We start from the raw sequence: 12,465 nt of genomic DNA on the forward strand, positions 1-12,465 counted from the left end.
ACATACCGATGTGTAAATACATGATAACTTAATCTACGCCTGCCTGAGGATCCATTCAGCTCAACAGATGAACAGACAGAGAGGAAAGATTGGCAGCAGAACTTTCTCCGTCCACAACATTTCTGCTGTCCAGGATGAGCATTCAGAGAGGACTGAACGTCCTGCAGCAGCGAGGACTGAGCGTCCTGCAGCAGAGAGGACTGAGCGTCCTGCAGCAGAGAGGACTGAGCGTCCCGCGGCTGCAAGGACTGAACGTCCTGCAGCAGAGAGGACCGAACGTCCCTCGGCTGCGAGGACCGAACGTCCCGCAGCAGCGAGGACTGAGCGTCCTGCAGCAGAGAGGACTGAACGTCCGGCGGCTGCGAGGACTGAACATCCCGCAGCAGAGATGACTGGACGTCCCGCAGCAGCAGCGAGGACTGAGCGTCCTGCAGCAGAGAGGACTGAACGTCCCGCAGCAGCAGCGAGGACTGAGCGTCCTGCAGCAGAGATGACTGGACGTCCCGCAGCAGCAGCGAGGACTGAGCGTCCTGCAGCAGAGAGGACTGAACGTCCCGCAGCAGAGAGGACTGGACGTCCCGCGGCTGCGAGGACTGAACATCAGCTCTGGTGTTTGCCACAGACCCATCTGAGCTGAGGTTGGTCTCTGAGGTCCGTGGGCTCTAACGTGGAGAACCAGCTGCACTGGCAGGCGTACGCCCGTCGCCCGCTCCTCTTCTTCAGCTTGGCTCTCAGCTTCTGTCGGTCCGGCATGTTGTTTCTACACAGACACACAGAGCAGGGACGTTCAGTCATCACTGAGGATGTGACCTTAATGCAGACGGCTGATTTGTGCTCCTATCAGCTACAAATTCATTTCTTCCATTTCAGACTCAGGTAAAGTACACTCACCGGCCACTTCATTAGGTACACTTGCACAGTCTAATATCATCAATACAACAAATCCCACTTTTATGAAGCTTCTAATTTTCCATTATTTGTTGACACTGTCAGAAAAGTGATAACTCTACATTATTATTGAGGTCCTAGTGGACGGTGTGTTTCACTGGAGAGCATTTTATTGAAAGGTGTTTCTAATATTCTGCCCCTCTCATGTATGTTAATGTGAACTCTCCATATGGTGCAGTCTACATAATGCAAACTACAACCTCAATAAGCATTTAGTTAAATGAATCCCGGTGTTTGTGCTGCTGCTTTCTGCTGGAAATAAATGCAACTTCTCACTTTTATAATTAATATGAGAATAAAAATCCTCTTTCTTGTGCACTGACCAACGACAATTCAATTAAAGCCATCGCACCTCCATCATCAACAACTGTAAGAGCAATTATAAAGTCATTTGTAATTTCTTTTATGACAGCAGAAACACCTGTGCTTTTATCAGCATTAGCGCTCTCTTTAAGCCCCTTAATTAAAAAAACAACATGACATAATAAAACAAATGTGTGGGTGGCCTCAGTAATGGATGTTTGTATTCATGTAAAAGACAGAACAGAGTGAAATGAAGAGAAAGCAGCCTGTTCCAGGAAGAAAACTGAGAGGCGAACAGTAAATATTGTGTCCCTCAGTGAACAAATTATGGACAAACTGCTAAATCAAGAGAGAAAGACAAACACAGTCAGTTAGAAGAAGCCCAACGAAAGATTATCACACCAACTGAACGTTCTGTTAAATGTGTCTCAGCAGGCTGACTTCAGATCAGTCGTTACAGAGAAGAACGGGATGCTTCAACATTAAAATAAAGTTTATTTTAACAACACATCTGCAGTGACGGGTGGAGCAGCATTCCCTGAGTCTGGCGTGGAGGCGTCCACCGTCTGTCTGCTCAGAGAAAACGATTCTGCATCTTGCAGCTGATTGGTCACAACTCTGCTGCTGGAGGACTGAGGCTTCATTCATGAGATGAAGGACGAACTCTTCATCCTCAGTGTTCCTGAGTGATACTTTACCCACAATGAAAACTGCACAGAGAGCAAAGGTTCTGCTCAGTGTTGAGATGTCACTTATTGACAGGCTTTAATCTGATTTCAGGCACAAAAAGACGGTTTCAATTAGCCTCCTGCACACAAATGTGACTTTTCAGTATTTTCTTTCCCGTCTCTGAATTTTTAGAGATCCAGTGAACATTCACGCCACATTACGCCTCACGGCCTCTGCATCCAGCTGTGTTCCGCTTTGTGGCTTTACTTTGTGGACTGGAACTTTCTCTGTGATCACTTATTTTAAAGGGGAACACAGACTTTACACATCAAAGTGTGTTTACAGCTGCTGGGGGCGCTGCTGAATATGCCTTTAGGGAGCTGTGTGAAGCCTGATAAATGGTGAATTTAGAAAGCAGTGAGTTAACCAGACCTCCGCAGCCACTCTTCTCTGCTGCAGGCGACATTAGCTGCTGCTAGCGCAACACACCCAAATCAGTGGACAGCAGTGGACACGAAAGGCTGTCCACGACGCTGGACAACTCACAGGACACCCGTCCAGTCACATATCCTCAGAGCAGCACAGCAACTTTAAAATCCTAAAAGCTGCACTCAGTGAGATTTTTTAAAAACAAAAACATCTGACCCACTATCGAGGCTCATTAATGATCACCTCATTAGTTCTTTACAAATAGTTTTTAACTGCATCTTCCTTGATGTCTTTCTAAAAGTAGAATCAATCAGGACAGAAATTCCAGAGTGTTTCAGACACTTTACTCTTAACTCCTGTTTTCTAACTGCAGATACATCAAACCAACAGAAATCTCCAGTGAAGCTCTGTGGTTTGTGATTTGATGCATGTTCAGATGTCTGCACACAGTGTGTCTTTGTTTCCCGCTGTGGCCTGTCAGCAGTTTGACTGTAACAAACGACACTGTGTCTCCAGGAATTAGTCTCCGTGCCTCCGGCTGCTGCACGTAAACACATTATCACTGTAATTTAAATCTGAACTGAGAGTCCTCGTGTCGCCTGCGTGGTGTCAACATGTGGTCTCTGCATGGTTTGTAAACTCCTTTTCTCTCATTTGCTCATTTGGATGCAAATTTGAAGCTTTAGATGTTGAACCTGACATTGTTTGGTGCCTGCAACTGGCATAAAAATCCTTTGTCGACAGTCTAAAAAGGTTTTTTTTGCAGGAACAGTATAATTTTGGCATTGGTACCAAAACCCAGGCGTTGTGTCGGCACCAGGATCGAGATATCAAATACAAAAATTAACTAAAATTATTCATTTATTTACTCTATTTGCCTTTGTGAATCAAATGGTTTGATATAACTGACAAATTCAAATTATTAAATTTGAATTTTTTATCTTTATAGATAAAAACTGCTGAATAAGTAGCACTGATCACTGACTACACTGACCACTACCCACTTCATTAAAGCGGTTTGCTTCCTAAGCCTCCGCTGCGCTGCACGCACACTGATGCATTGTTTGTTTCTGAAAAAGAGGAAGCGGGTCATCACCAGCAGCAGCGATAAACATCACAGCAGACAAAGACGAGAGGGAGGTGGGAGGTAATAAGAAGTCAATATTTATATTTGAACAGATCAGCAGCAGCGGCACCGAGCCACACAGCTCGGGGAGTATTTAAGGTACTTTAAAGCCTCAGTGTTCGACTGCAGCACATCATAGCTCAGTCCAATCTGAACACAGATTCTAGACACAGAGTGAATTACACTCTGAGGATATCATCCTGAGAATCATCGTGGTTCTAAGTTCTGTTCAGGATCAAGGTAACCACACTGTCACAGTTTAAAAACCTCCAGCTCTATCTGTATCTGTGTCTATCTGTACTCTCTGAATAGTAGTTTAATCAGTAATCTGTCTCGCCTTACTGAGTGCACTCATTGACTCGTGGGTTTCAGCTGGATTTGTCTCTCCTCTGCTTGGTTTGCATCGCAGTCATGCTGGTCTGCAGATGCAGAATTGTTCCCAGTGAAAACATCATCAGTTCTTATTTAGTTTGTCGGAAATGTTGGAGAAAAAACACAAACCTGAATGTAAAAAAACAAGTATTTTCTCATTCAATGAGTAAATGAGGTTTTAATAAAAAATACTTTTCTGTTTAAGGAATATTGGAAATTTTCACCTCATGAATAATCTAAACGATGGACTGTAAATATATATAGTTACACCTCCTCACTCGTTTCAGATGCGAAGGATTAAGAGGTTCACCGGGTGCTTCACAGCTCAACACTGCCACCTTCTGACCAAACTGAATCACCTAAATCCAACCACTTCTGACAAACTCCTCTGACACGCTGATGTCACTTCACTGAAAACACTTCTGGCAACAAGAAAACAAAGGTTGACTTTTGGCGCTGACTCACACCTCGATGTGACGTTCTGAGACAGAGAGGTTGTAAAAGGCTGCTGCAGGTGGCTTTCTGCACACTTTCTTTATATACAAAGTTCAGCTCCTCCTCAGACTTTCCTCTAACCTCGGCTTTTCTTTTACTTTTAAGTGTTTGCTTCTCCTTGTAAATCCCTGAATAAGTTTACTCCTTTAGGAACTTATATCCTCTTATCTATGTCTCTGTGTTTAATTGATCTTTGCTGTGTTTTTATTTCATCACAAAGCACTTTGGTCAACATTTGTTGCTTTTAAATGTGTTCTTTAAATAAGATGCAACCACTGACTGTCATGAAATTGGGTGATAAAGGTTGACAGACACACCGTGTAATCGGGCTGAGAGCTAGAATAAGCAAAAACATTTTCTTCACATGCAAAAACAAAACAAAAAAGTAAGCATGTAATGACCTGATGAAGATCAGTGTTGTTAGAAAGCGGTGGTGGAATAAGTCTACTATCATGCCTTGTTGTACAGTGAAAAGGGCATTGCAGCGAGTCTGCAGACTCACCTGAGGAACAGGTAGTCACAAGACAAGTCCCACTCACAGTCATCGAACATCAGCACCCGGAAGTCACAGGATGTACATCTCAACTGGTCACATGACCTGTTGATACAGTAATAATTATTCACAGAAGTGCATTTTGGAGGTTCTAGGGAAAAAAAATCCATTATTCATCAGTTTGGCATTAATACATTTAAGGTGAACCTTTGATTTAACCGATTTAAACACATGTTAACTTTCACTAAGAAATAATCCGTAACAGTGTCCTGTATCATTACAAACCAACAACAGGGAGACATGACAGACGGTATGAAATGTTTTGTCACACCTCCTGGATGCTGCTGTTCCTACACCATTTGTGACAGAGCTCCCGCCAACGAAAACCGGGCAGCACCTGGATGCATAACAGATCAGATCAAAACCGACAGTGTGAACAGCAGCACACATAAAAACAGCATCCACACGCGAAGAGAGCCAACAGAACAAGATGAATACTGGTGTTCTTCATAGCAGAAACTGGGAAACATTATTAGACATAAAAAACCTAGTTCCCACTTTCATACACACATATTTGTGTCTCTTTTGTTTACTTGTCAATGTTCTTCAGTGAGACCTTCAGTCTCTGGTTCTTCCTGATGCTGACTGAAAAAACTACTAAAAGAAAAGTCGCTGACTCTCATCCGGATGGTTCATTAACTGTCCTTTAGATGTCGATGATGGTAAAATACCAAACATTTGGCTGAACACACAAAGCTACAACAAAACTTCCAGAATGGCTGAGCACATTTTCTCCCTCATTAGTGTTTCTTATTCACAGTGAACTCATTCTCTTACTTTCTCCCTCCGGACTGAGAGGACAGCTTCTTCTCCACTTGTGTTCCTTTAGGAAACTGTTGAGCCTGAAATGAAAACAAGAGCAGATCACAGACCTGCGCTGTTACTTGATTAAACCTGAATGAAGAATAAGACCTTCGTATCAGCTGACTCACATTTGTGAAATCAGATGTCTGTTTGTGGTTTCAATCTGTTCTTTATAATAAATAATACACAGAGTAAGTGGTGCAGCAGCTTCATGATATTCACACACTGGGAAGGTAGATGTCACAGGTACACCTATATATACAGGTGTCCTGACACCCAAGCTTTAACTGAGAAAGTCCATGTGGTTGAAAAGCTGTCATGTCCATGTAAAAAAAAACTGCCAACATGATTGCAGTGTACATATTCACCTGCAGTTGAGGGGAATCACTGTGGTCTTCCTCCAATAATTCCTCCAGAAGGGCATCGATATCCTCAGTGACGCTGCTTATAGGCTGTTCAGGCTTTGTGGCCCTAAATCAGAGGAAAGACAATCACAGATTGGTGTGTTTTTGTTGTAGTAACTGTGCAGCCAGACAGTGACAAACATCAGTTTATGCTTTTGACAGTAAATCTACGGGAAAGTTTACTCTCACTACTTTAAACTTGGCTCACAGCTCTATAAGCTGATGGCAGGATTTTTAGACTCCATCTTTGCTTTTATTTTAATAAAAAAAATTAAGAATTCAGTATTTTCACAATGTAAATACTGTATCACACCTCTGACAAATAGGAGGCGTTTCTAATATAGTAAAATGAGTACAAACAAGTGTATCCCTTACAGTTACAGCTCTCAAGATATCCAGGAGTAACCAAAATAACTAGTTTCACTTTAATACTCTATTTATCTACATAACGATTCCACAACACCAGAGCTGCTATTATTCTGAAAACAAGCTAACTTCACAAACATCCTCATCTTCACTTAGCTTATAAAACACCTAGCTGGCCATTCCAATGGCCAGAACATCCAGCTCATTAGACTTCATCAACGCAGAGACGCTTAGAAGCCACCTCGCACACCGCCTCGTTAAACGTTAGCTTATAGCTGACACTAGCTAGCTACATTAGCATTGTTTACCTGTGTTTTCTCTGTCCCGCATCGTCTTTCCCGCATTTTCCAGCCGCCTCGCTCGAGCTCACGCGAGCTGAAGATGCGACAGACACGTTGCTACAAAACTTTTTTTCAACTTCATCCAGCAGTTCGTCCAGATCATCGTCATCATCCATGTTCAGGTGGACTATTCTAGCTTTAGCAACCCCAGCTAACACACACGACAGCTAAAAGAGCGCTCGCAGCGTTCTTCGTTGCTAAGTAACAGCGGAAGAGAGCGATAACACCTTCAAAATAAATGTCAAAACATTAATGTAGCCCCGACAAATTTCCTCACTTCGTCGTTGGTTTGACTACTAACTATAGGTATACTGATTCTAATACAATTGTAGTGAAATCGGAAAATATATGTAGTTAAACTCAACCAGAGGTGGGAGACAACACACTAATGTACTAAAGAACACTTTTGATGTGTACTTGAGTATTTCTGCTCCTTTATACTTGTTCTCCACTGCACGTGAGAGGCTACTATTATATATTATACTCCTCTACATTGTTTGATAACTTAGGTTATACTGCATTTTCCAAAAATATAATCAACAAATTAATTACATCATTATATCAACTGAACTTTCCAAGGAGGATATTCACAAGATGCCCGAAGTATGTCAAGCATTTTTTTAATGACACACGCTAAAATGGGTCATTCTACAAAATGAGTACTTGCACTTTTGGAACTTAAAGTATGTAAGTATATAAAGCATATTTGGATGCCACTTTCATACTTGTAAATGACCCAAATTCATCGTACTTAAAATATGCAGCTTTACTTTGAAATGTACTTCTTGTGTTGCATGAAGCCATTTCCTGTGTTAAAGGAAGTCTTTTATTTTGAAAAGGTCCCAACGCGCGTAGCGAACACAAAAGCTAAACAGACACGGTAACGATGGTAACTGCATACGGAGAAAGAAGTGAGAAAAGGGTATAAAGGTTAAACGTGAGAATAACAAGTAATTTAGCGCCAGTTGAATGTGGCAACAAGACACAGTATAGATATATTCCCTATTTTACGGCTAAAATGAGACCTTTGTTTTGTTAGACGAGCTAATATGGTATTTCTGTGTTCTGTTTTCTTATTTCTGTTGCGAAACTGCAAATAAGTGTGACCTGAATAAAGACATTCGACCATCAGTCCTGGCTTTCCCATAATTTCGACTGGTAGCTACACTTTTAGTCAGGTATAGCTTGAAATGCAGGGCTTTTATTTGTCACAGGTTATTTTTACATTACGACATTCCCATTTTTAATTAAAGTAATCGATCCAAGCACTTCTTCAACCATCGGCACCATTCTTCACGGCATGGTGGTGCTTATTCCTACTCACTAAAGATCTTATTTTGAAAATCAGACAGGAAGTACTGTTTTGTTGCTTATTCCGTTATGCGTTCGCTCAAACTATAGTTAGCCAAGATGTTTACATACCAATACTGTACATACGCTAGCGGATTAAGATGAAGGTAAATTTAAGATTCTTTATATAAATGGGGAAAACACGTTGTCGGCAGGATTCGAACCTGCGCGGGGAGACCCCAATGGATTTCTAGTCCATCGCCTTAACCACTCGGCCACGACAACTGGGTGGCATTTACATTCTAATGACATCCGTTTTGTATGTGTCATTTTAATGCTGGAGAAGTTAGTGCTAATTGTTACTTTTAGATCCTTGATTAACGACTGAGCCTTCCCAGGATGATTCATACCCAATCATAATATTATCAGCTGTTAGGTGTTTTTGCAGCTTTCCACAACTTTACCGGTGTCTTGTTGCCGCTGTCACAACTTGTTTGAGACGTGTTGCTGCATCAGATTCAGAATAAGCAGATATTTGGTATGACTGGGTGGACAAATAGTCCAACACCTGAAGAACGTTTCTCAACACAAGACTGCAAATTTAGGGATTTCACCGAACAACCCATAGACTCACCAAAAGAACCAGGGAATCTGGAGAATTTTGTGCACACAAGGGACCAGGCCAAAAACCAACACTGAATGCCCACTGCATTAAAAACAGACATTATTGTACAGAGGATATTAGTACTAGTACTGCTTGGGAACACTTGAGAAAACCATTGTTGGTTAAGGTAGCTGACTTGTCTACGGACACATTTAAATCATGTCTTCTGGGCTTCAGAGGAAAAGGATCCTTTCTATTGTTTCCAGCACACAGTTCAACAGCGAGCACCTGTGGTGTGGTGGGTTAGTGTTAGTAAAACACGACAACAGAGAGCTTGAACTGAAGTCATACATCATGCGAGAGTGTGACTTCACATTCAAAACTTCAATAATCAGTGTCCTTAGTTCTGATCCCTCACTGAGTGTTGCTGAAAGAAAAGACACGGAGGTGAACGAGCTCTGGTCCTAACTCCTCTGGAACATATTGCAGGCATCAAATTCAGGTGTAAATCTAAAAAAAAAAAAAACATAAAATGCATCAGTTTCAAAATTAAATGTTATCTTTGTACTGTATTCAACAGAAAATAGGTTGAAAAGTATTTGCAAATCATTGCATTCTGTTATTATGCTCTGCGCAGCGTCCCAACTTGTTTGGAATCGAGGTTGTAAGATGAGGACGGAAGTTGAGACTGGCAGAGCTGCTCATCTTCCTGGACTGAACCAAACCACGAGACCCCTCCCTCTTCTTCCTGTTCTCAGACACAGCGAGCCGCTCTGTCCTCATACTTTCTTGTCTCCTCCCCCTCAGATCTACAGTTTGAAGACGGGCGTTTCTAGTTTCACTTGTGAAGAACTGAAACTCAGACAGTCACTGCCACTGAGAGGTAAAATGGCGCAGAAAGGAGTTCAGCTGGACCGTGAAACTTTCTCCTGTTCGATCTGTCTGGATCTTCTGAAGGATCCGGTGGCTATTCCCTGTGGACACAGCTACTGCATGAACTGCATTAAAAGCTTCTGGGATGGAGAGGATGACAAGAAAATCTACAGCTGCCCTCAGTGTAGGCAGAACTTCACTCCGAGGCCTGTCCTGCTGAAAAACACCATGTTGGCAGTTTTAGTGGAGGAGCTGAAGAAGACTGAACTCCAGGCTGCTCCTGCTGATCACTGCTATGCTGGACCTGAAGATGTGGCCTGTGATTTCTGCACTGGGAGGAAACTGAAAGCCCTCAAGTCCTGTCTGGTCTGTCTGGTCTCTTACTGTGAGAAACACCTCCAGCCTCATAATGAAGTAGCTCAGTTAAAAAAACACAAGCTGGTGGACCCGTCCATGAAGCTCCAGGAGAACATCTGCTCTCGTCACGATGAGGTGATGAAGATGTTCTGCCGTACTGATCAGCAGTGTATCTGTTATCTCTGCTCTGTGGATGAACATAAAGGCCACAACACAGTGTCAGCTGCAGCAGAAAGGACTGAGAGGCAGAGAGAGCTGGAGGTGAGTCGACAAAACATCCAGCAGAGAATCCAGGACAGACAGAAAGATGTGAAGGTGCTTCAACAGGAGGTGGAGGCTATCAATCGCTCTGCTGATAAAGCGGTGGAGGACAGCGAGAAGATCTTCACCGAGCTGATCCGTCACATGGAGAAAAGAAGCTCTGATATGAAGCAGCAGCTCAGATCCCAGCAGGAAACTGAAGTGAGGCGAGTCAAAGAGCTCGAGGAGAAGCTGGAGCAGGAGATCACTGAGCTGAAGAGGAAAGATGCTGAGCTGCAGCAGCTCTCACACACAGAGGATCACAACCAGTTTCTAAAGAGCTACCCCTCGCTGTCACGACTCAGTGATGCTTCAGCCTCGTCCAGCATGATCGACCGTCCTCTGAGGTACTTTGAGGATGTGACAGCTGCTGTGTCAGAAGTCAGAGATAAACTACAGGACTTTCTGAGCAAGAATTGGACAAACGTCTCGCTGACAGTGGCTGAAGTGGATGTTTTACTGTCACAACCTGAGCCCAGGACCAGAGCTGGATTCTTAAGATATTCACATGAAATCACACTGGATCCAAACACAGCAAACATAGAGATGCTACTATCTGAGGGGAACAGGAAAGCAACATTAAAGAGACAACATGAGGCTTTTCCTTATCACCCAGACAGATTCATTTATTGCTGTCAGGCTCTGAGCAGGGAGAGTCTGACTGGACGGTGTTACTGGGAGGTGGTGAGAAAAGGAAGAGTTTATATAGCAGTCACTTACAAGAACATCAGCAGAGCAGTGTGCTCGAATGAATGTGGATTTGGACTCAATGACCAATCTTGGGCGTTATGTTGTGGAAAAAGCAGCTTTGACTTCTATTACAACAAAATCCACACTCCCATCTCAGGTCCTCCGTCCTCCAAGGTCGGAGTCTACCTGGATCACAGTGCAGGTATTCTGTCCTTCTATAGCATCACTGACACCATGACTCTCCTCCACAGAGTCCAGACCACATTCACTCAGCCTCTCTATGCTGGACTTCGGCTCTATAATAATTATGGAGACATTGCTGAGTTCTGTAACCTCAAATAATCAATTCTTCTGTACATATTATAGTGTCTTTAGGTGGAGTCTGTTCAGCCATGCTTGTTGAATATTGATGTATTTGTCTGTTGTTGTTCATCTTACACTGCATAGCTCTTAAAAGAGACAGTACTATACATTCCTTTGTTGTAGATATTCTGTTCTCATCACATTTTTAATTCTTTAATTACATTCACTTGTTTGGCAGACCAATTGTTGTTTTGGTTGTACAGATGGCAACCCTCATGGGTTTTTATAAAGCTCTAATTATCATGATCATAATCAATAAGGACATTGTTAATTTTCTTCTTTTACACAGCTGAGATTCTGGTCAAGCAAACTGATTGTGTGGATGAAATCAATCTGTACATGAACAAACTGAAGGTTTACATCGTGAATAAACAAACATGAATGACACATTTTCTTCTTGTCTTCATTTCGGGTCTCATACAAAGCTGATGGAGAAAATGTGAAAGTAATATGATACCATGACTGAGGCAGCTTTCCTCCTGAAACACAACAAAGTTCAGTGTTCATAGAACTTTCTGTCACTTGTTGCTTTTTACAACCAACATTTCCTCTGCGCAATTAGTCAATAAAGACAATTTATTACAAAGACTTCATAAAAAGTGGACAAACAATAAGAATCACTTTTGTAATGATGGGTGTGGATATGAGACAACAGATGCTGTATAGTTGTGGACTAGAGGTCACTTCATGTATTGTTGTGTTTTTTATTAAGATGAAATGGTAGTGTCAGTGTTAGAGCAGGAAACACTGTGTAAATGATGTCTCTGTGTGTGTGGCTCCACCTGCTGTTTCTTATTTTAATTACAGAGGACAATCTACATTGAAAAGCTTCTGCACACTTTTTAATATTTACAATGTGTCTCTGCTGTGTGATACCTTCTGTAGCAAACCCCACCGAAAGATGGTCTGACACTTGACTGATGATTTCAGGTTCACTGAAAAACCCAAAACCAACATAAGAGCTAGTTACAAAGACACAATCACAAATACATTAGCTAGCTTCTAATATACAGTATTATGGCACAGCGTAAGAGACAAATTTAGATCTGCTGAGACGTTGGCGGAGGCTATGTCCTAGCTGGAGCCAGCTACTGATCTGGCCAACGATAAACCTGCGGTGGTAACTGAGAGGCTGGGGGAGGGAAATGAGAAGCCAACTGTTCATTCGATGAAGGTGG

The 12,465-nt window shown here is 42.4% G+C and overlaps 2 protein-coding genes and 1 non-coding gene across 3 annotated transcripts; 1 reads left to right on the forward strand and 2 right to left on the reverse strand.

Annotated features, from left to right (window-relative positions):
* Window positions 1–500: 500 nt before the first annotated feature.
* Window positions 501–6,927, reverse strand: cfap418 (cilia and flagella associated protein 418). Its single transcript, XM_041943344.1, has 6 exons — window positions 6,778–6,927; window positions 6,068–6,170; window positions 5,673–5,737; window positions 5,167–5,232; window positions 4,845–4,940; window positions 501–760 (listed from the first exon to the last, which is right to left on the reverse strand). Exons 1-6 carry the CDS (start codon window positions 6,924–6,926, stop codon window positions 601–603), a joined length of 639 nt encoding a protein of 212 aa, XP_041799278.1. The 5' UTR covers window position 6,927; the 3' UTR covers window positions 501–600.
* A 1,316-nt stretch (window positions 6,928–8,243) lies between these two features.
* On the forward strand, window positions 8,244–11,668 carry LOC121611051 (tripartite motif-containing protein 16-like). The gene is made up of 2 exons (XM_041943421.1): window positions 8,244–8,267; window positions 9,512–11,668. Exons 1-2 carry the CDS (start codon window positions 8,262–8,264, stop codon window positions 11,264–11,266), a joined length of 1,761 nt encoding a protein of 586 aa, XP_041799355.1. The 5' UTR covers window positions 8,244–8,261; the 3' UTR covers window positions 11,267–11,668.
* On the reverse strand, window positions 8,304–8,385 carry trnas-aga. The gene has a single exon. It is a non-coding gene; the product is annotated as a tRNA-Ser (tRNA).
* Window positions 11,669–12,465: the final 797 nt, after the last annotated feature.

Source organism: Chelmon rostratus, chromosome 8 (genome assembly GCF_017976325.1).
Source record: "Chelmon rostratus isolate fCheRos1 chromosome 8, fCheRos1.pri, whole genome shotgun sequence".
Lineage (NCBI taxonomy): Eukaryota > Metazoa > Chordata > Actinopteri > Chaetodontiformes > Chaetodontidae > Chelmon > Chelmon rostratus.

Coding starts and splice junctions, on each gene's coding strand:
- cfap418 (XM_041943344.1), bottom strand. CDS start 6,926: ATGGATGATGACGATGATCTGGACGAACTGCTGGATGAAGTTGAAAAA. Junction 5,233..5,672: donor TCTCAGTCCGGAGGGAGAAA/GTAAGAGAATGA, acceptor TTATGCATCCAG/GTGCTGCCCGGTTTTCGTTG. Junction 761..4,844: donor TGTGACTACCTGTTCCTCAG/GTGAGTCTGCAG, acceptor GTGTCTGTGTAG/AAACAACATGCCGGACCGAC.